This window comes from Canis lupus, unplaced genomic scaffold, assembly GCF_011100685.1.
Source record: "Canis lupus familiaris isolate Mischka breed German Shepherd unplaced genomic scaffold, alternate assembly UU_Cfam_GSD_1.0 chrUn_S1928H2127, whole genome shotgun sequence".
NCBI lineage: Eukaryota > Metazoa > Chordata > Mammalia > Carnivora > Canidae > Canis > Canis lupus.
The window spans coordinates 26710-49808 of NW_023330794.1; the positions used below are offsets into that span (position 1 = coordinate 26710).

General features: G+C 37.3%; 1 protein-coding gene across 1 annotated transcript in view; it reads right to left on the minus strand.

Moving 5' to 3' along the window:
* Window positions 1-23099, minus strand: part of LOC119868911 (leucine-rich repeat-containing protein 37A2-like) — a 39483-nt gene that overhangs the window by 13526 nt on the left and 2858 nt on the right. Inside the window, exons 2-5 of the mRNA XM_038589374.1 lie at window positions 20856-20927; window positions 17388-17459; window positions 4697-4768; window positions 4035-4109 (exon numbers count right to left, since the gene is read on the minus strand). Coding sequence (XP_038445302.1) covers window positions 4035-4109; window positions 4697-4768; window positions 17388-17459; window positions 20856-20927 — 291 coding nt within the window. The remainder of the gene's footprint in view (window positions 1-4034; window positions 4110-4696; window positions 4769-17387; window positions 17460-20855; window positions 20928-23099) is intronic.

Sequence of the window (23099 nt, forward strand, 5' to 3'; positions counted from 1 at the left end):
TTCTCCCTCTGCCTGTGTCTCTGCCTCTGTCTCCCCCCTCTCTCTCTCTGTGTCTCTCATGAATAAATAAAATCTTAAAAAAAAAAAACAGGGGGTGACATGTCCCTTGTTTCTTTTCTTTTTTTTTTTTAAGATTTTATTTTTATTTATTCATGAGAGACACAGAGAGAGGCAGAGGCAGAGGCAGAGGGAGAAGCAGGCTCCCTGCAGGGAGCCTCATGTGGGATTCAATCCCAGAATCCCGAGGTCATGAGCTGAGCCAAAGGGAGATGCTCAACCACTGAGCCACCCAGGCATCCCTACAGATATTAAAAGGATAAGAAGGGAATATTATAAAATAATTTGTCAATCAATTCAAGGTGAAATGAACAGATCATAAAAGATGTAAACTACTCAAAAATAAATATGTAACTTAAATATCACTATTAAAGAAATAGAGTGTATAATTTGCAACTTTCTCACAAAGAAAGCTTCAAATACACAGGGCTTCATGAGTGATTCTACCAAACATTTAAGGAAGAAATAATGCCAATTCTACACAAACTCTACCAGAAAGTTGAAGAGAAAAGAATATTTCCCCACTCATTTTTAAGGCCAGCTTTTCCCTTATCATAAGTAGGCAAAGACAGTACAAGAAAAGAAAACAATAGACCGGGATCCCTGGGTGGCGCAGCGGTCTGGCGCCTGCCTTTAGCCCAAGGCCCGGTGCATGGAGCCTGCTTCTCCCTCTGCCTGTGTCTCTGCCTCTCTCTCTCTCTCTGGGTGACTATCATAAATAAATAAATAAATAAATAAATAAATAAATAAATAAATAAACAAACAATAGACCAATATCTCTCATGAACACAGATGCAAAATTCTAAACAATGTTTCACCATATCAAACAATATATGAAGTTTCTGTATAGTAAAGGAAACAACCAAAAAAAATAATAAAGACTACCTATCAAATAGGAGAAGATATTTGCAAGTGACATATTCAATATAGGTTTAGTATCCAAAATATATAAAGAATGTCTACAGATCAACACCAAAAACCCCCAAATAATCCACTTAAAAACTGGAAGACACAGACATTTCTCCAAAGAAGATGCACAGGGGTGCCTGGGTGGCTCAGTTGGTTAAATGTCTGCCTTCAGCTTAGGTCATGATCTCAGGGTCCTGGGATCGAGCCCTGAGTAAGGCTAGGTACTCAGAGGGGAATCTGCTTGGGATTCTCTCTCTCTCCCTCTTCCTCTGCCCCTCCTCCTGCTCATGTTCTTTCTCTCTCTCTCTCAAATAAATAAATAAAATCTTTAAAAAAAAGAAGACATGCATATGGCCAACAGACACATGAAAAAATGCTCAGTATCATCAGGGAAGTGCAAATAAAAACCACAATGAGATATCACTTCACACCTGTCAGAATGGCTAAAATAAAAAACACAAGAAACAACAAATTTTAGTGAGGATATGGAGACATAATAACTTATGCTCTGCTGGCGGGAATGCAAACTGGTACAGCCACTGAGGAAAATGGTATGGAGGCTCCTCAAAAAATTAAAAATAAAACTACCGTATGATCCAGTAATTGCACTTCTGGGTATTTAACCAAAAATTACAAAAACACTAATTCAAAGGGATACATGCACGTCTATGTAGCATTATTTACCATAGCCAAGTTATGGAAAGCAGCCTACCAGTCCATTGATAGGTGGATGGATAAAAAATAGGTGGTATATATAAACAATGGGATATTATTCAGCCATAAAAAAGAACGAAATCCTGCCACCTGCAACAACATTAGAGTACAATGCTAAGCAAAGTAAGTCAGTCAGTGAAAGACAAATACCAGGTGATTTCACTTATATGTGGAATTTAAGAAACAAACAAAAAAAATGAGCAAAGGGGAGAGAGAGAGTCAAGAAACAGACATTTATTATAGGGAACAAACTATAGTTGTCCCCAGAGGGGACAAGGAGTGGAATGATGGGTGAAATGGGTGAGTTCATCAAAATTTAAAAATTAAAAATTCTGGTCTTCAGAGATAGAACAGAATGAAGACAAGCCACAGCCTGGGAGAAATTTGCTAAACACCTGAGAGAAAAGACTTTTTCCAGAATATATAATATACTCTTAAAACTCAATAGTATGTATCCAACTGAATGATGGATTTGGAGGCACCAGGGTGGCTCAGTTGGCTGCGTGTCTGACTCTTGATTTTGGCTCAGGTTATGGTCTCAGGGTTGTGGGATTGAGCCCCAAATCAGGCTCCAAGCTTGGTGAGGAATCTGAGATTCTCTCTCTCCCTCTCTGACTGCCTATACCCCCCACCCCCCACCACATTTGGTCTCTCTCTCTCTCTGTCTGAGATAAATAAATCTTTAAGAAAAAAATAAAAGGAAAAGAGATTTCAATAGACACATCATTTAAAAAGATATTGGTACATGAATAGACACTCAACATCATGAGCTATTAGAGAAATGCAAATTAAAGATACAAAGTCTAGGGATCCCTGGGTGGCGCAGCGGTTTAGCGCCTGCCTTTGGCCCAGGGCGCGATCCTGGAGACCCGGGATCGAATCCCACGTCGGGCTCCCGGTGCATGGAGCCTGCTTCTCCCTCTGCCTATGTCTCTGCCTCTCTCTCTCTCTCTCTCTCTCTGTGACTATCATAAATAAAATTAAAAAAAAAAGATACAAAGTTTGAAAAAATTTTTTAACTGAAATATAAAGATGTCATACACTGCCGCTTGGAATGCAAAATGGTACATCCACTTTATTTTTTTTAAAGCTTTTATTCATTTATTATGAGAGACACTGAGGGAGGGAGAGAGAGGCAGAGAAACAGGTAGAGGGAGAAGCTGGCTCCATGCAGGGAACCCGACATGGGACTAGATCCTGGGTCTCCAGGATCACGCCCTGGTCGGAAGGTGGCGCTAAACTGCTGAGCCACGGGGGCTGCCCTACATTCACTTTAGAAAAGAGGTAAGCAGGTTTTTTGTTTTTGTTTTTGTTTTTTTTTTTTTTGAGAGAGAGACAGCAAGCACATGTGTATGAGTGGGGTGGGGAGGAGGGGCAGAGAGAAAGGGAGAGAAAGAATCTTAAGCATGCTCCACGTTCAGCATGGAGCCCCACTGGGGGCTTGATCTCACAACCCTGAGATTATGACCTAAGCCAAAATCAACAATCAACAGTTGGACACTTAACTGACTAACCCCCCAGGCACCCCTAGGAAGCATTTTCTTAAAAAGTTAAATATACACTTAGCACATGATGTAGTAATCCTACCATTAAGTATTTCACCTCCCCCAGAATGAAAGCATATGCTCACACAAAGGCCTGCACGTGACTGCTTTTAGCAGCTTTATTCATCATAGCCAAAAGGAAAATCAGAACAACTCAAATGTCCATTAAGTGATGAATGCATAAACAAACTGATATATCCACACAACTGTAACACTACTCAGTAATAAAAAGGAGTGAATTACGGGTTGATGCAATCACATGGATGAATCTCAAAAGGATTATGCTGAGTCAAAGGAGCCAATCACACAAGACTGCATACTGTATGATTTCATTCATAAGACACGGTAGAGGGGCGCCTGGGTGGCTCAGCAGTTGAGCGTCTGCCTTTGACTCAGGGAGTGATCCCGGAGTCCCGTGATCAAGTCCCAGCTCAGAATCCTTGTATGGAGCCTGTTTCTCCCTCTGACCTCTCACTCTCTCTCTCTTTGTCTCTCATGAATAAATAAATAAAATCTTAAAAAAAAAAAAAAAAAAGACATGGTGGAAAAAATACTATAGGGACAAAAATGAGGTTGATGGCTGTCAGGGGCTGATAGTGGCAACAGGGGATTAACTACAAACAGAAATGTTCTGTATCTCAAACGTGGTGGTGGTTACACAACTATATATTTACCAAAGCTCATTAAAAACTGCATACTTAAAAAGAGTACATATTAACTGAAAATTATGCCTCAATAAAGCTGACTTATAAATAAAACAAACCTAAATACACAACGAAGTGATAATAAACATAAGAAAGATCAACTTACAGTTTTTCCAATTCAAGGGTCATCATGAGAATGCTCTCAATTGTTGAAAGTGACACCTGTGTTGTTCCCATGTCTCTGAAAGAGAACGCCCAAACATGCATGATACCAAAGACTAAAATTTCACACCAAGTACAAAAAGGTACTTAATAGTATGTGATTATTTAAATTCTGGCTTCTCTGTCAAGCTAGCTCAAGAGTTTACTTGCTATGGAAGATAATTTCAGAGCATTCTTATTGAAGAAATTAAAATTTATGTGCATCACGAACATAATCACCTTGGTGCTAAACAGTACAATCTCCTTTTACCCTTTTCCTACTCATTCTCAGTTGCATCCACCTTTCTTGATTAGTCTTTTGTTTTAAATAAGGTATACCTTATTCCAGTTTGCTTTTTGAGATAAATGATATTTCTACATATGTGGTAAATATTTCGCTATACACCTGCATGTTCCATATCTCTATGTGTTCTTCAATACTGCTCTCTTCTACTACAGGCTGTCTTGTCCATATACATTCTTTCTTTGCCAATAATTCTTATTGCAATAACCCAGCTAAAATTTAAATTATGACTTTTTATTCAAAATGCAAAAGATTTAATCTTTGACAAAAGTAAAAAAGAGCAGAAATCATCTCATGAGCCATGAGATTGTTGTAATACTTACAAATATTTTAATGCTGGCAATTTAAAAAGATATGAATCTTCAACAGTTGTCAGAGGGTTATGACTGAGAATTCTGAAAAATGCAATGGAATTAAAATTATCTGCATTTTAAGTAACTAGATGAAAATTTATGTTCTTTTTTTTGGTATGGAACTTGAAGTTTAAAAGCAATCATTTTCTGCCTTTGCCTATAAAATCACCCTTAGAATCTGTAAAACATTCTTCCTTTGGGCACTACCCAGGTCTCTGAATGATAAAGCAGGAAGAGAAAGAGAAAAAAAATTTTTTAAGTGGATGGCAAAGAAAAAATATGCCAAAGAACATTTCAGGTTGAAAACCTCAGAAGTGACTATACCAGTAGGAAGTAATTTCTGTAGGAAATACTATTTCTAGTGTCCTCCATAATTCAAAGTGCTTTTCTTTTATCTCTAGAAAGTTTAAAAATCCTACAGTTTAAACCACCCAGTTAAAGACAAAATGATAACCAATTCTTCAGTTTTGGAGCCAAACAAGAAGGGCTAAATCTATGAGCAGCCGGTGAAAGCTATATTCCCACCACATAGCCTGTGTGTATTCTTGCATTACAGCCTTTGTCATGGCATGTATCACCTGTTTCCTTATCAATCTCCTGGATTCTCGGCTCCTGGAGGGCAGGGACCATATTTTATTGTCATGTTGTCCCTGTGCCTGACATAGTATAGTGCTTGTTATTGACTATTTAATGTTTGTTGAATAAAGGACATCTTGTCATCTTTTTGACACAAGCTTTTATTCCAAAATGCTGAACAGACCTTCTTCCCAACTCTTTAAAATGAAAAAAGGTAAAAGAAATAGGAAGAAAAGAAAAGACAATCTGCCTTGAGGTTGACTCTACTCAAGAATCATTAACTATACTTTTACCAAGTATTAGATAGATAATCTTCATAACCAATACTATTATTGGGCTGTAAGGCATCTGTGATCAGCATTTCACATTTAATCCTTATAATAACCTTATGTGATAGATACTATCATCACCTCATTTTACAAATGAGGAAACTGAGGTACAGAGAGGTTACATAATTTGTCCGAGTTTGTCAAGCCAGTCAGAAGCAGAGCTGGAATTTGAACTGAGTTCTGACTCCAAAGCCTGTGTGTAACTCACATGAAGAAAAGGGGGTTTATAAAACAGCTGTTACCATAAACTTTGAGAGCGCTAAATATAGAAACTGTATTCATGTTGAACTTCATCTCTCCACCTGGGAGAGCTCCTCTGAGAATTACATTTTCTATTTTTATTCCTTTTCTCTAATCGACTCCCATGATGAAGTATTTAATTAGCTGATGGTCATTGAGACTTTAGGTATTTTAAACCATGTTATAGGCGAATCAGTGAAAACGGGAAAGTGAGGACATTTGAAACTTCATCCCTCCATAAAAGCAACGACAATGACAAACACTGGCAAACATAGAATCAATGTTTTAATCATTTTGGAAAATTTAACCAATGGGTCTACAGCAACCCAGAGAGCATTTATTAAGGGAAAATGTATTAATTTCTATAAGAACAGTGAGATCTGTTGTTTTAACTAGTTCTAGACCTCTGCTCTGTATCCTGATGGTAGCCTTGAAAAATAGCCCACATCCCAGGGGAGCAAAATGGAGCTGGAGTTCCTTAAAGCCTCCTTCCCAAAGAACTGTCATTGTTTTACCTGTCTAGTGAGTTTCCTGGAAGACCTCAATTGAGAACCTTGTCCTTGACCTCACTGAGAACTGCACAATGCTAGAAGCCTCTTCTTCTCAAGGGGCATTTTAAAAATATCATTATTTATTTATTTATTCATGAGAAAGACACACAGACAGAGAGAGAGAGGCAGAGACACAGGCAAAGGGAGACAGAGAGAGGCAGAGACATAGGCAGAGGGAGAAGTGGGCTCCCTATGGGGAGCTGGATGTGAGACTGGATCCCAGAACTCCAGGATCATGCCTAGAGAGGAAGGCAGACACCCAACCGCTTAGTCACCTAGATATCCCCAGGAGCATTTTTAAAAACACTTACAGGTAAATGTTTTAAACTGGCAGCTGTGTAAGGCAATGGATAACAGTTGGGACAAAAAAAACAAAAAAACAAAAAACAACAACAAAAACCCTAATCTAAAAGTTTAAAAGAAAAAGCTGAGAAATGAGATATCCACAGAGAGTTTGAAATGCTCCAACATATTCCTGAGAAACTAGAAGACCACAAGACATATTCCTAGGAATGTAGAAAAAAACCTTAGCACTAACAAATGGGTTCAGCAAGGTTGCAGGAAACAAGATCAATATATAAAAGTTAGATGTATTTCTATGTATTAGCAATGAGTAATCCAAAATGATATTAAGAAAAAATTTCCATGTATAACAATATTAAAAAGAATAAAATACTTAGGAAAAAATGTAACCAAAATGTATAAGATCCATACACTGAAAGCTACAAAACATTGTTGAAATTAAAGAAGATTGAAATAAATGGAAAAAATGCCATGGTCATGGACCAGAAGAAAATATTGTTAAAATGGCACTATGCCCCAAATTGAACTATGGCTTCAGCACAACCCTTATCAAGATCACAGCTGACTTGTTTCCAGGCTAATTCTAAAATTCTTATATCAATTCAAGGGACCCAGAATAGCCAAGAAAAATCTAGATAAAGAACAAAAAAGTGGGAAGATTCACATGCTCTGCTTTCAAAACCCAATTCAAAGCTACAGTAATCGTAGTGTGGCACTGGCATAAAGATAGACATATATAATCAGAGAAGGACAAACATTATATGGTGTCATTCATTTGGGGAATATAAATAATAGTGAAAGGGAATAGAAGGGAAGGGAGAAGAAATGGGTAGGAAATATCAGAAAGGGAGACAGAACATGAAGACTCCTAACTCTGGGAAACAAACTAGGGGTGGTGGAAGGGGAGGAGGGCGGGGGGTGGGGGTGAATGGGTGATGGGCACTGAGTGGAGCACTTGACGGGATGAGCACTGGGTGTTATTCTGTATGTTGGCAAATTGAACACCAATAAAAAGTAAATTTATTATTTAAAAAAATAAAAATAAAAATGCTAACACTGGAAAACAATGTAAATCTCTGATGTTCTGTAAATTAAAAGTGAATAAACTGAGGCTGAAGATTTTTAAAAAAAGGATAGACATATAAACCAATGGAACAGAACTGACAGTCCAGGAATAAATCCTCACATTTATAGTTGACTGATTTTCAACAAGAGTGCCAAAGCAATTCAAAGTGGGAAGACTAGTCTTTTCGAATGGAGCTGGGACAACTATATATTCATATACAAAATAAGGATTCCTACACTTCATTCTATATATAAAAATTAACTCAAAATGGATTAACCTAAATGGAAGTGCTCAAGCTATAAAAACTCTTAGAAATCTTTATGACCTTGGATTAGGCAAGAGTTTCTTAGACATGCCACCAAAAGCACAAATAATAAAAGGAAAAATAGACAAATTGGACTTTATAAAAAATTAAACAGATTTTTGTGCTTCAAAGGACATTATCAAGAAAGTAAAAGACCACTCACAGAATGGGAGAAAATATTTGCAAATCATATGTCTGATAAAAGTCTAGTATCCAGAATATCCAGAACACATAAAGAACTCTTACAACTCAATAAAAAGACTAATAATTGAACTTTTAAATGGGCAAAGGATTCAGAGAGACATTTCTCCAAAGAAAATACACAAATGGCCAATAAGCACATGAAAAGATGTTCAATGTCTTAAGTCATTAGGGAAATACAAATCAAAGCTATAATAAGATACTACTTTATACTCACTAAGATGGCTATAATCAGATGGAGAATGATAAGCGGTAGCAAGATTATGGGGAAAGTGGAATCTTCATACATTGGTGAGAACATAAAATGGCATAGTTACGTGTGGAACACAGTTTGGCAGTTCCTCAAAAGGGTTAGACATAGAGTTACTACGTGACTCAGCAATTCCACTCCTAGGTATGTACCCAAGAGAATTAAAAACATATGTCCACACAAAACCATGTATGTGAATACTCATAACAGCATTATTAATAATAGTCAGAAGTGGAAACAACTGAAAAGTCCAATAACTGAGGAACAGATGAACAAAAGGTGATGTGTCTATGTAAGGGAATATTATACAGCCTTCAAAAAGAATGAAGTGCTGGTATATATGCTACAACATGGAAAAACTTTGAAGCTAACAGTTATGTGAAAGAAGCTAGACACTCATTTGTATGAAATGTCCAGAAGAGGCAAATCTAGGATACAGAAGGGGAATTAGTTGTTGCCTGGGAGGAGGGAAGAAGGGGGTGGTCACAGCTGATGGGTACGGTATTTATTTTGGAGGGTGATGAAACTGTCCTGGAATTAGGGTGGCTGTGGTCTATCGAAGTATACCACTGGACTGTATACTTTACAATGTTGCATAGTCTATTATGTGGATTATATCTCAATTAAAAATAAAGAACTGGGGATCCCTGGGTGGAGCAGCGGTTTAGTGCCTGCCTTTGGCCCAGGGCGTGATCATGGAGATCCGGGATCGAATCCCACATCGGGCTCCCGGTGCATGGAGCCTGCTTCTCCCTTCTCCTTATTAAAGCCAAAGAAAACAAAAACCTCCAAAGGTGGTACCTCATTAATAAGCTCTTGGCATGTCTTTGAGGTGGATTTCAGATTCAAAATAGACTTTACCACACTGCTAACTTGTTCAGTCAGTATTTATCAATAACTTAGAGGCTTCATTCAAGAAGCTTACTGAGTTATAATTACCTGAAACCCAGGGTCAATCAAGGTCTTGTGGGGCCTGAACCTCATCTACTTTGGGAAATCCTGTCTAATAAAAACATGCAACATTATGAATATAAAAATTGCTAGGACTCCTCTCAAGACCTTTGAAGGGGCCTATGGAAGTGAGGAGCCCTGAAGTTAAAGCTTTGGTCAGTTCAAAATAAATCCACCTCAGCTAGGGCCTATACATTTTACAGACTTCTTTAATGCCAGAGAAAATATTGTTTCAACTTATAAACACCTTGGTAACATGTCACACAGGTAACATGACTAATTCAAAGGGTGGCATCTTCCCTTGGCAACTTGCCTTTGGAAAGAAATGCAATGAAGTTTATATTTCACTATGGCAGAGATTTCCTAAAGCAGACTAGCTTTGTCTATTAGAAAAATTTGACCTCAAACAAAAAAGGAGCCTAACCCCCAGTACACACTTACTGTATCGTGATAATCTTTCAGAAGGAACTGTGAATTAGTTTTCGAAGCTGTATTCAAGTCCCATGACATGAGTATTAATTTATTATCAATACTGGCTAGCTCTGGTTCTTTAATTACCTTTTTCTGTTATTTAAGATGCACACAGAAACTCAACACAAACAAGCTGTTGCTTCATCCATTAAGAGTCTTTTCTATCCCACAACCTGTTCCCTACTTTGTCAACCCCCTACCTTGTTACCCTGCTGCATGGATGCCCGCACGGCTCCCGTGTGTTTTCCTGTCAACATCTTTCTCCTTCCAGTATGAAAGTTTCTTGGGGACAGTCCCTGTCTTATTCTTTGTACCCCCAGTACTTAGTACAGTGTTGACATGTATTGGACATGGCACTCAGTGAATGTTTTTCAATGAATTCATTGATTTTTATCAACTGATTCCCCCATATTCTTTCTTGTGTTGCCCATATAACTATAATGAAAGTCAGATTCTTTCCTTTCCTTTCTTTCTTTCTTTCTTTTCTTTTTCTTTCTCTTTCTTTCTTTCTTTCTTTCTTTCTTTCTTTCTTTCTTTCTTCTTTTCTTTCTTTTTTGGAAATTCAGATTCTTCTAAGAGACTCTTGGTGTGATAACATGCTTAGAAATAAAGATGGTGAGTTTAAGACAGTATATTGATGCACCAAAACCTCCTGGTGCAGAAACCCAATGAGCCTTTTCTCCGGGGTGTTCGCAAGCAAAAAACTGACCCTCTGTAGTCTTTTTCCAAGTTAGGCATCAGCAAATTAATGGGAGGAGAGAGGAGCCTTCAACAGATAGGCATCTGCAGGAACTGTCCCTCTAGCTCCAGACACACCCTCAACACCTTCATCTATCCTAAAATAAACTGTGTGAAATAATATTTCTGAACTACAAGACAGGTAAGATAATCTTTTCCAAAGTCACGTTTAGAGGAAGATCTTCACCTTGAGTCTAAAATCCCCCTCAGGCCATTGAACATCCCCCACTATGATTTGTTTATATCACCAGGAAATCACAGAATTTTCCAGCCGAAAGGGAATAACACACTTCTTATTGAAGAAGAGTCAGGAAATAGCCACATGGAATTATGCTACAGCAATGTATTTCATGAACATTTTTCACACAACTTAACACAAACAATATCTTTTACCATACCTCAAAGGTTCTTATGGCCCCCAGATGATTTACTCAGAGGTATACATTTTTTGAAAAATAATGTTCTGGGTAACTGGTGAGAGAAGTGCCCTGTGGCAGGTTCTCAGCAGTTCTTTCTGCTTTACCATTTAAAAGAAGCTGATGGCTGAGGAAGCACCCACACTTTTGCTCCCTGGAGAATTCCCCTACACTTAGTTCTTTGAAGCTTTATTTTGCATGCATTGAAGCAGTTAGGAACTTTGCCCATTAGCAGGAATCAAAGTTAAATTCAGAGGTGGAATTTGAAGGACCATGCCCCTATTGGAGAAGCATCATTGTCATGGATTCCCAGGATAGTGTTGACTTGGGTGTTATTTGCTTGGGGCCTTTTATTGCCCATACCAAAGCTGAGTACAGGGAAAGCTGAGAGTGCCATTTATGAGATAGACAAGCCTCTTGGCCTCTTTGTACCTTAGTTTCCTCATTTGAAAAAAAAAAAAAAAGAATGGATTTTAAGACATACTTTTCAGAGTTCATACTGGGCTTAACATCCACTGAACCAATAAATGTATGATGTTTTTACATATTGTTTGTCTGTTTATTTTTTACATGTGTTTATTTTCTATTTCACTTACAGCTTATGTAAAAACTGCATTCCATGCCAGGCCTGAAATGTTCCAAAGCTCACTTCCACCAATACGTTGCAACTAACATTTCTACAAAAAAAGACACAAGCAAAAGAAGAAGGAAAAAAGGTATTCTTTCAGAACATTTATCCTTTGGCAGTGATTCCAATTTATATAGGATGAAACATAATCTCAATACCCTCTCCATATCCTGAAACTATCTCGCTATGGAAGATATGCCTTTTAAAATTTTTTTAGAAATTTAAATTTAAAAAATTTGCATGAAAGATTTATATTTTCATGTTTCTACATGTGTTGCATTAGATACAAATCTGTAAATGCTCAATAAATACTTGTGTTAGGTAATCTTTATTTCTCTAGAAAAATATTTCACATCAGCACTATTGACATTTATGGTTGGATCCTCTTTTTTAAGAGGGGCTGTCCTGTGCATTATAGGGTGTTTAGCGCCATCTCTGGCCTCTGCCCACTAGATGCCAGTAGCATATCTACAGTCTGACAACCAAAAATGTCTCCAGACACTTCAAATGTCACCTGGGTGCAAAATCACCCTAGTTGAGAACCACTTCTCTAGAATGATTCAGTCTGATCTGTATAATAATTCTTACACTAATCTTTGCTACAGACAAAAAAGATTCGCTACATAATTTTAGTAGCTTTCTACTAATAAAATTACAATCATATTTCAAAATGATTGTAGCAAAGAGGTTTACAATTAAGTTTAACAAAAATCCCAAATATAATGAAATTTATATTTGTAACTTACATAAACTTCAAAAAAGGTAGTGGTTCAAATGTCCGTCTTTCAATAGATTGTATCTTATTGCAGGATAAATCTCTAGGAAAAGTAAAAGGAAAATATTGCCTCAATTAGCTATTAGATACCTAACTAGTAGGCTGATAGTATTGAATAAGCAGCTTTTGCCTAAACTCTGAACTTAAGGACTTGTTATTTGAACCTTCCAGAGCCCCTAACTCTCCTCATCTCTCTTAAAAGAGTCTCACTTTCATAAATGAAAGAAGTAACTACAGCTCTTGATAGATTCTGGAAGTAATCTTTCCTGAGAGCAGAAGAATTAATTAGAGGACATTTGAGGCCTCATCAATTTCTAGATTATGAGCTCAAAGTTTTGACCTCCACATAGAATTTCTTTCTTTATTTTGTAAAAGATTTTATTTATTTATTCATATAGACACACAGAGAGAATGAAAGGCAGAGACACAGGCAGAGGGAGAAGCAGGCTCCATACAGGGAGCCTGACATGGGACTGGATCCAAGGTCTCCAGGATCACACCCTGGGCAGAAGGTGGCGCTTAACCGGTGAGCCACTCGGGCTGCCCCTATAATTTCTTTTTAAAAAATATTTATTTATTAGAGAGTGTGTGTGCATGCACATGCACAAGTGGGAGGAGCAGAGGAAGAGGGAGAGAGAATCCCAAGCAGACTCCTCACTGAGTGCAGAGCCCAACAGGGGGCTCCATTTCAGGATCCAGAGATTGTGACCTGAGCCAAAACCAAGAGTCAGATGCTCAGCCAACTGCACCAACCGGGCACCCCTATAATTATAATTTCTAATATTAAAAGGGATATTCTCATTTTGGAACACCTTTTTGGTTTAGTTCTATTTTTCTAGGCCAATTCAATACCAGAAAAAATAAAAGATATCCTTTCATTTAAATTGAAAGGAAGTTACCCCTCTAATCAATACATAAATTTGAACTAACTCAGAATCATATCATCATGTTAATAGAAATTCATTTTTGGTTGTACATTTGCCTTAATATTCCATGAATTTATTAACTGCTTCAGTTGCAAGTGGTGAGACAACAAAAAACACCACATAGTACTGGATTTTTATTTGAAAACACCCATTCTTGATAATAGTTGACCCTCAGACTTCCATTGATTCCAGCTTAGTCCCTTATTTTCCACCTACTCTTCAGACTGGCATTGCCATCTCTAGTCTCTCCCTTTCTAATCCATCCTGCACACAGTCACCAGAGTAATTCTCCACAAGTGGTTCTCGAATGCCAGCATCACTTGGGCACTTACTCAAGATGCAAATTCTCAGCCTTACTCTATAGACTGAAGGAATCAGTAACTGTGGAGGTGGAGCTTATTTTCTGACAAGCCCTCCAAGTGACTCTGTTGCAGATTATTTATTTATTTATTTATTTTTCTATTGCAGTTTAAAGCTTGTCCTGGAGCACTGCTGTGATAATCCAGTAGCGTGGCATGTTAATCCACGGCCTTCAAAATCCTAGAAGACTAGCTCTAATCTCCTACTCTACAGGTACTCAAGATATTTTTCCTGTATTTTGCCTTTCTCCCAGTCTCCTTTGTAAGCTTATTTGCCCTACAATGTCTTTCTGATGATACCCAATAGCTCTTCAAGGTCCTGTTGAAACAGCATTGCTCTAATAGCTTCCCTGATCCAATGTGAAGTCTTTTCTTCCTCATCTGTATTCCAAAACCAATTTATACCTCTCGTTGCCCATATCCATTTCTTCTTCTTCTTTTGAAAAAAACATTTAAAGTAGGCTTCACACCCAACCAGGGGCTTGAAATCATGACCCTGAGATCAAGAGCCACATGCTCTACCAACTCAGCCAGCCAGGCATTCCAATTTATTTTTAATATAGTTATTTTTGCATCCTTTTTCCTCTGAGCATAAAATGCTTGAAAGTATGGACTAGTTGTGTTCATCTGCATTGTCTACCATGTTTAAAACTGACACATGTTTCTTTCGTGTTGAGTTTAATAAGTTCTTTATAGATCCTGGAAAACTAGCCCTTTATCTGATACATCATGTGCACCAAAGAAACAAACAATCCAATCATGAAATGGGCAAAAGACATGAACAGAAATCTCACAGAGGAAGACATAGACATGGCCAACACGCACATGAGAAAATGCCCTGCATCACTTGCCATCAGGGAAATACAAATCAAAACCACAATGAGATACCACCTCACACCAGGGAGGATGGGGAAAAGTAACAAGGCAGGAATCCACAAATGTTGGAGAGGATGCAGAGAAAAGGGAACTCTCTTACACTGTTGGTGGGAATGTGAAATGGTGTAGCCACTCTGGAAAACTGTGTGGAGGTTCCTCAAATAGTTAAAAATAAACCTGCCCTACAACCCAGCAATTGCACTGTTGGGGATTTACCCCAATGATACAGATGCAATGAAAGGCCGGGACACCTGCACCCCGATGTTTATAGCAGCAATGTCCACAATAGCCAAACTGTGGAAGGAGCCTCGGTGTCCATCGAAAGATGAATGGATAAAGACGATGTGGTTTATGTATACAATGGAATATTACTCAGCCATTAGAAATGACAAATACCCACCATTTGCTTCAACGTGGATGGAACTGGAGGGTATTATGCTGAGTGAAATAAGCCAATCGGAGAAGGACAAACATTATATGTTCTCATTCATTTGGGGAATATAAATAATAGTGAAAGGGAAGAGAAGGGAAGGGAGAAGAAATGGGTAGGAAATATCAGAAAGGGAGACAGAACATAAAGACTCCTAACTATGGGAAACGAACTAGGGGTGGTGCAAGGGGAGGAGGGCGGGGGTTGGGGGTCAATGGGTGACAGGCACTGAGGGGGGCACTTGATGGGATGAGCACTGGGTGTTATTCTGTATGTTGGCAAATCGATCACCAATAAGAAATAAATTTATTATTAAAAAAATAAAATTGACACATGGACATAAAACAAACTCAAATATTTAAAAAATAAATATAAAGAGCTGGGTAGTGAATAGCAGAAACAAAATGACTGTGTAAAAAGAAATGTAGTTTTATGACTTTATGGCTCCCTCTTCTGCACCTCTTCAGCACTTTGTCATCCACTTAGTGCTTAGTGCATTATGGTTTGAGCTTCTGTCTATTTTCCTTGTGAGATCATGAGTTCCTATAGGGGTAGGAAGCCTGTCTTAATCATCTGAGTGCCTATGATACTGGGCATAGTGCCTGTCATATTAGCTTTTGATTGACCTTTTTTTTTTTTTTTAAATGAATGAGAACACTTCAGCTAACATAAAATAATTGGCTTACAAAGTATTTCATAGTAGTAGTAATGAAGTGCCTAATCCTTTGAGCAGTTTATCTCATTTGATTTTCTACAAACGGTGTTTGTAAAGTTTAGAGTCCAGATCACAGAAGTAGCCAAGAAAACCAATACAAGAGTGGCTGTCCCCTAAGACTTGGAAGGTTTGATAACTTAAAGGACTATTCTTAGTGTTTAATCATGCTCTTGCTCTTTTTTACCCACTATCCTTAAACCTTCTACATTTGCAAGAAGACTCTATTTGCTCAAGAGCATCATTAATAGAGGGATCCCTGGGTGGCGCAGTGGTTTGGCGCCTGCCTTTGGCCCAGGGCGCGATCCTGGAGACCCGGGATCGAATCCCACATCAGGCTCCCAGTGCATGGAGCCTGCTTCTCCCTCTGCCTGTGTCTCTGCCTCTCTCTCTCTCTCTCTCTCTCTCTCTCTCTGTGTGTCTATCATAAAAAAAAAACATTTAAAGAGCATCATTAATAGGGATTAATGACTTACACAGCTCTGGATGCCACAGACAAAGATAAAAATTGAACCTTTATAGCAAAGAACATGGTATCTCTGTATGTATACCTAGAAATACTAAAGAAGCATTTCCTCCTTGACAATGAGGCTGGAGAGATTTTATTTTATAATTAGTTAAATTAGGGGCATTTCTGATATGTTTGCTTAATGTAAACATTTCTAACCATAATACTTAACCATCATTTTATTTTACTTTAAAGATTTTATTTCCTTAAGTAATCTCTATACCCAATGTGGGTTTCAAACCCACAACCTCAAGATCCGAAGTCACTTGCTCTATCAACTGAGCCAGCCAGGTACCCCTTAACCATCATTTTAAACATCTATTTTTAATACTGGTGCTAGAATTCCCACTGAAATCCTTAATCTGCTCTCTTGGTAACTTAATAGGTACTTGATAATACTGCTTACATAATTAACCTGCTTAAATATTTAATATTTAAATGTTTAATTTAGATTAAATATTAAAAACATTCTGGGTTAATGGCATTCAAAATAATGTAAGTGTTCTATATTTTCTTGTCCTGTAGGTGACAATTTGAGGTTAATTTTAATTCCTCTCATTTTACTAAACCAACTTTTTCAAACCTTTTCTGTAAAGGCCAGATAGTAAACATTTTGGGCTTTGCAGGCCATATATGGTCTCTGTCATATATTCTTCTCTTTCTCTTCTTTTCTCTTTTACAGCCCTTTAAGAACGTAAAAATCATTCTTAACTCAGGCTGTATAAAGACAGACCTGAGCATGATTTGATCCATGAGCCATAAATTAAGTATAAATGTAAGCACACGGTATATGAACACTTACAAGACAGGTTCATATGTGCATCCATAATTGCTCAGACCTAATTACCCCTTTTGCTCTATAACTGGAGGGTCTTTTTCTATCTTTATCTTGTCTATAGAATTAAAAAACTGAAAATGCATATGAGATATTTAATGCTAGAGATGGAAATTTATTGTTAGAAGAAATTATAGTGATTATCTAATTTGAACCCCATATTTATTTTACAGATAATATAACTAAAAACTCATAATAAGTGATTAATTAACTTACAAATACTGTAGGGATAGCAGGCCTTCAAATGAGTCCTTATGTAATTCAGTCAAATAATTTTCACTGAGAATTCTGAAAAATGAAAAGGTTATTTCTGCATCAAAATGCAAAACAACTACAACTATTCACTACACAGGACTAACTCCCATTTGGGAGGGAAACCTGTGTAATGGTGCCACCTAAATATACTAATTCTTCTTTAATTTAGGAGTACTGAGCTCTGCGCTGTTTCCACTCAAATCCTTTTTTTTTTCTTTATTCCTCTCTCTCTCTCTCTCTCTCTCTCTCTCTCTCTCTCTCTCTCACACACACACACACACACACACACACACACACAGCCATCCACTATTTGAACCAAAATGCATATTAATGTCTACTCTCTGGATCACAAAGTCTCTGCTAGAACCCTGGTTTAGATGACAACAATACTGGCAGAACTGACACTTCCTCCTCTCTTTTTCTAAATTCTATGTTGGAAGCCCCATACAGCACTATAGGTAAAGTCATTTGTTTTTTCCCCAACCAAAAAAAAATTTTTTTTTGAGAACTAAAAAAATGCACATCAAGTGTACATAACATAAATATTCAGTTTAATAATTATAAAGCAAATACCCATGAAACACCACTTGTATCAAGAAAAACCCCTGCCAGCATCCCAGAAGGCTTCAGTGTGCCCCTTCCAATCACAACCCTCTCTCTGATTCCCCAGAAGTAACCATTATCCTGACTTTAATAATTTCTTTGCCTTTTTTAATTTTTTAAAAAGATTAATTGCTGGGAGAGGGGCAGAGGGAGAGAAAGAATCTCCAGCAGACTCCTGGCTGAGTGTGGAGCCCTATCCCATGACCCTGAGATCATGACCTGAGCCCAGTCAAGAGTTGGACACTTAACTGACTGAACCACCCAGGGACCTCAAATTTCCTTGCTTTTTTAAATGTAGTTTTACCTATCATATGTCAGCCATAAACAACATAATTTAGTTTTGTCGCTTCTTGAACTTTATATAAATGGAATCACAGGTATTATTTTCTATGTTGCTTCTTTCACTCAATATTATCTTATAAATTCATTATATTGTTGCATGTAGCTGAGGTTGGTTCATTTCAATACCTAGTATTTATTGCATGTCTAGCTACATGTGGCTACTGAATACTTGGGAGTGGCTAGTGTGACTGAGGAGCTGAAGTTTTTATTTAATTAATTTTTTTTACTTTAAAATACAAATGAAAAAACTGATACTCAACAGTTATTAGAAAATGTTTAAATATGTTTGCAACAATGTAGGTATGTGATATTACTTTTTCAACTGTAATTTTTATGAAATCTAAATACAGAACAAGTATTCTTGATAAAAGACTAGCAATCAAATTGAGATTTCAAAGAGTTACTATGGAAAAAAGAACATAAAAAGAACACAAACTCTCAATAATTTTTATACTGATTACATGATAGAAATGATATTGGATATTTTGAAGACAGTATAAAACATAGACTATCTTACTAATAATGGGTATAATAATTATATGTCGAAATAATATTTTGGCTATAAGAGCTAAACAAAATATATTAACATTTATGTCATCTCTCTCTTTTTACTTTTAATTTTTAAGTGGCTATCAGAAAATTTGAGATTACTTATGTGGCTTTATGGTTCAAACAAATAGTGTTCCATTTTATGACTATTCCACACTTTATTCATTCTACTGTTGGCAGATATCATCCAATAGATATATAGAAAAACAGGTTAAAATCCTGCCCCAGGAGAGCAGTGATCCATAGTTAGGAACCTCTGCTTACAAGGTATAACCTTCAAGCTGAACCAGACATCTGCAGGACTTACCACATTCGTGTTCTAGTATATAAATTCCCAAACACATGCTTTTTAAAAATTAATTTTTTAATTTCAATTCATTTTTTAAAAATATGTAATATATTCACATGGCCCAAAATTCCAAAGGTATATAGTACACAACGCAAAGTTTTTCTACTACCCTTGTCCACAGCCCACCCATCCCCCTCCATTCCCTAAAGAAAATTAACGTTATTTATTTCTGCGACAATTATTTTCAGTTTTCTTATAAGTTTGGGAAATAAAATATCCCAGTCAGACACTATCATGGAGAAATATAAACTACACATAGTATTTAAGAAATTCACAAAATAAAAAACAAATGCCTAGTTCTAGCATTTCTCCCTTACCAATAAGATATCAGACTAAGGGGCGAAATCTACTTTAGAGGGATCATAATCCCTATTTTTAGATTGCTATGATTACTGTCTTTTATTGTTAATTCAGGAGTCATTTATGACTTCTCTGCTCAAGTTGCACTAATGATATGACACCAAACTCTCATAAAAACACCAGTTGATTGCTTTGATTGTAATATTTTTTTTTCTAAAAACACTTGTGTCTACATTGACTTTTTTCTACAGATCAATTTTATAAAAGATAACAGAAAATTGGCAAAGGACAGAAAATTCACTCAAGAAATACAAATGTTCAGTAAACATAGGTATTTAAATTTACAAGTAATCAGAAAACTTCAAATTCACATGGGACCCCTTTTATTCACGCATCAGACCAGCCAAGAAATGGAGAATATCCAGTAGTGGGTGGTATGAGGATGTGAATGCTGTCATGGTCTATGGGTTGGAGTATAAGTTGGCACAACTTTTTTGAGGGCCATTAAAATTTTACATCTACATAGTCTTTATTCAAACAATTCCATTTCTAGATATCTATTCTACAGAAATACCTGCCCACATACACAAAGATGCATGGTTGAGGCAGTTCACTACAGCAGCGCATGTGACAAGAAAATGGGACACAGTCTAAACATTCATCAATATGAGAATTACTATATACATTCATACTTTGGAATATATTACACAGGCATATACATGAATGGGGTAACCCCCTATCTATACACTAAAAGAAAAGAAATCTAAGACATAAGATAAAAGAATCAAAAGATTCATTTATAAGCATAAGCATAAGCAAAAGAATCAAGTTGTAGGAAGTTATCATTTATATAAAAACAAAAACAAAAACAAGGTAAGAAAATCCCACAACAAACCTATTTTGTTGTCTATAAATATGTATGTAGACAAATGCATGGAAAAAGATCTGGAAGGATATATACTAAATCCAGATAGTGGCTATCTCAGTGGTAGGGGATCAGAACACAAAGAAGATGTTCACTTTATCTATTCTTTCATTTTTATATATTGAGGATATAATCATGTATTCCTATATAATGGAAAATAAGTTTAGATTGACTCTAAATTTTAAAGAGAGCCTGTCAAATTCAATTTTCAAGATAAACATAGAATTGCCATCAATAGAGGTTGATTTGGGATATGGAGGGGGAAATACCTTTCCTCCAAGATACTGACTTCAAAATTTTTGACTAAGAAGGATCTCAGGATGCAGTGTTTTGTATTCGTATTCGGAGAAAATATACTCACAATTTCTCAGTCCAACGGTATGGCTTCCATGTATTCTCCTCAATGTAAGAAATAGCGTTTCCTTGGAAATTTCTGTGAAGAAACACAGTTCAGATCCTTGACTAGTTAGGAAAAGAATGAACAGAATAAGTAAAGAATCATAGGCAACCTTGGGGGAATATGCAAATGCAGAAAATACCAGCTTCTTAATATCCATAGCTATCAGCATCCCAGTTTGCACAATTAATAAAGAAATGTGGGGCCATTGGTGTAAACAAGCCATCTCCTTAGAACCGGAACTTCCTATTTGTCTAATTTCTTGGATAGATAATGCCAGTTAATTACTTTATGAATATGGTATTTTTCTCCAAATCACCTCTATGTGTCTAAAATGGTTCTTTCTGTAAATCAATGAGAAAATAATTGAACCGAAAAATGGCAAAAAAAAAAGTATCAAACAAAGGTAAAGAAAACAAAGGTAAAGAAATCCTATGCCAGGAAACAAAGGTAAAGAAATCCTATGCCAGGAACACCAAAGCTTTGGCCCAGTGACTTCTTTTGAAATCTGTCCAGCTGTTAGGAGAAGTTAGAAATGAGAGGAACTAATATGGAGAGATTTCTTAGACATGTTACATAGGGAAAAGCAACAAATTACTGAGCAAGGAACAAAAAGTATTACCTGATTAGGGGAAAATTGCAAAGGAAAGTGATGGGAAGGACAGACACCAAAATGGTAACAGGAGTTATCTTATGGGTGGTAGGGGGGGTTGGGTGGGATTTTCACATTTTATCCTATATGCTTGTGACATTAAAAAATAAATGAGAATGTATCCATGAATTGCAAGTATTTCAAAAAAGCTATGAAATGCCTGAGTTCAGTTTTAATCACTAATTCTGTATATGACTGAATCTTACCTTTAACTTATCTTCTTCCCTCAGCAACAACTTACCTATTCATTTGTTAAGGTGTTATTTATTCATGAGAGACCAGAGAGAGAGAGAGAGAGAGAGAGAGAGAGAGAGAGGAAGCGGCAGAGACACAGGCAGAGGGAGAAGCAGGCTCCACGCAGGGAGCCCGACGCAGGACTCGATCTCTGGACTCCAGGATCACGCCCCGGGACGAAGGCAGGCACCAAACCGCTGAGCCACCCAGGAATCCCCCCCCTATTCCGTTTATATACACATTTTTTTCAGGGGAGTCAGAAATAAGGCAAAACAGATAGCCATCTGCCCATCATCTGCCTAGTGGCCATTTCCAGTCAACCAAAATGCCTTCTGGTTGCTTTATGTTCCCTGATAAAAGATGCCTAAACCTGAATTTATCTCCCTCCAACTGGCTGTCCTTCCCAACTGCTGTATTTCCACCTGCTCATCCGGGACAGAAATTTCTGAGAGTTATAGTTGATTTTTCTCTTTTCTGGATGCACCCTGCCCACTACTCCCCTCAGCAGTTACGCAGTCTTGTTGCTTCTTCCTCTGTGATGCTTTCAGGATTTTCTTTCTACTCCTATCACAGCCATTCTGTTCTGGCCCCTTGTCACTTTACTCCCAGCTTTTGCTAGACCATTCTTTCTGGTTTCCCTGGATCAAGCTTTCCTCTTTAGATCTCTCTACATAGGGAATAGAAAACAATCCTCTTGTTTTAGTGATACATATGTCTTTCTGGAAAACTTTCAATGGCTCTCTATATCTCAGCATAACTTTCAAACCCTTCTAGCTGATAGTCAAGGGTATTCATAACCGTATCTTTCACTGCTTCCTAAGCTAATGCTTTTTTTTCCAGATTTTATTTATTTATTCATGACAGACACACAGAGAGAAAGGCAGAGACACAGGCAGAGGGAGAAGCAGGCTCCATGGAGGGAGCCGATGTGGGACTTAATCCCGAGTCTCCAGGATCACGCCTTGGGCTGAACGCAGCGTTAAATAAATCGCTGAGCCACTGGGGCTGCCCTCCTAAGCTAATTCTTTTTTTTTTCTAAGCTAATTCTTAATTCCTGATCATTCTCGCAGCTGTGCCTTTGCTTAGACTATACTCCCTATTCTTGCTGTATTTAACAAATCATAGCCACTCTAAATCTCAGCTGAAGTTTTAGCTTATCCATGCAGCTTTCTCTGACCCCTACACTCCATTGATTACAGATTCTGGTGACTTACAGAACCTATAGTCTGTACTTAATTATAGGTCACCTGTCTTTCTATGCCTATTTCCTTTCTTCCCACCTATTATTTCATATTCTAAAGACAATGCCATACTTGCATGGC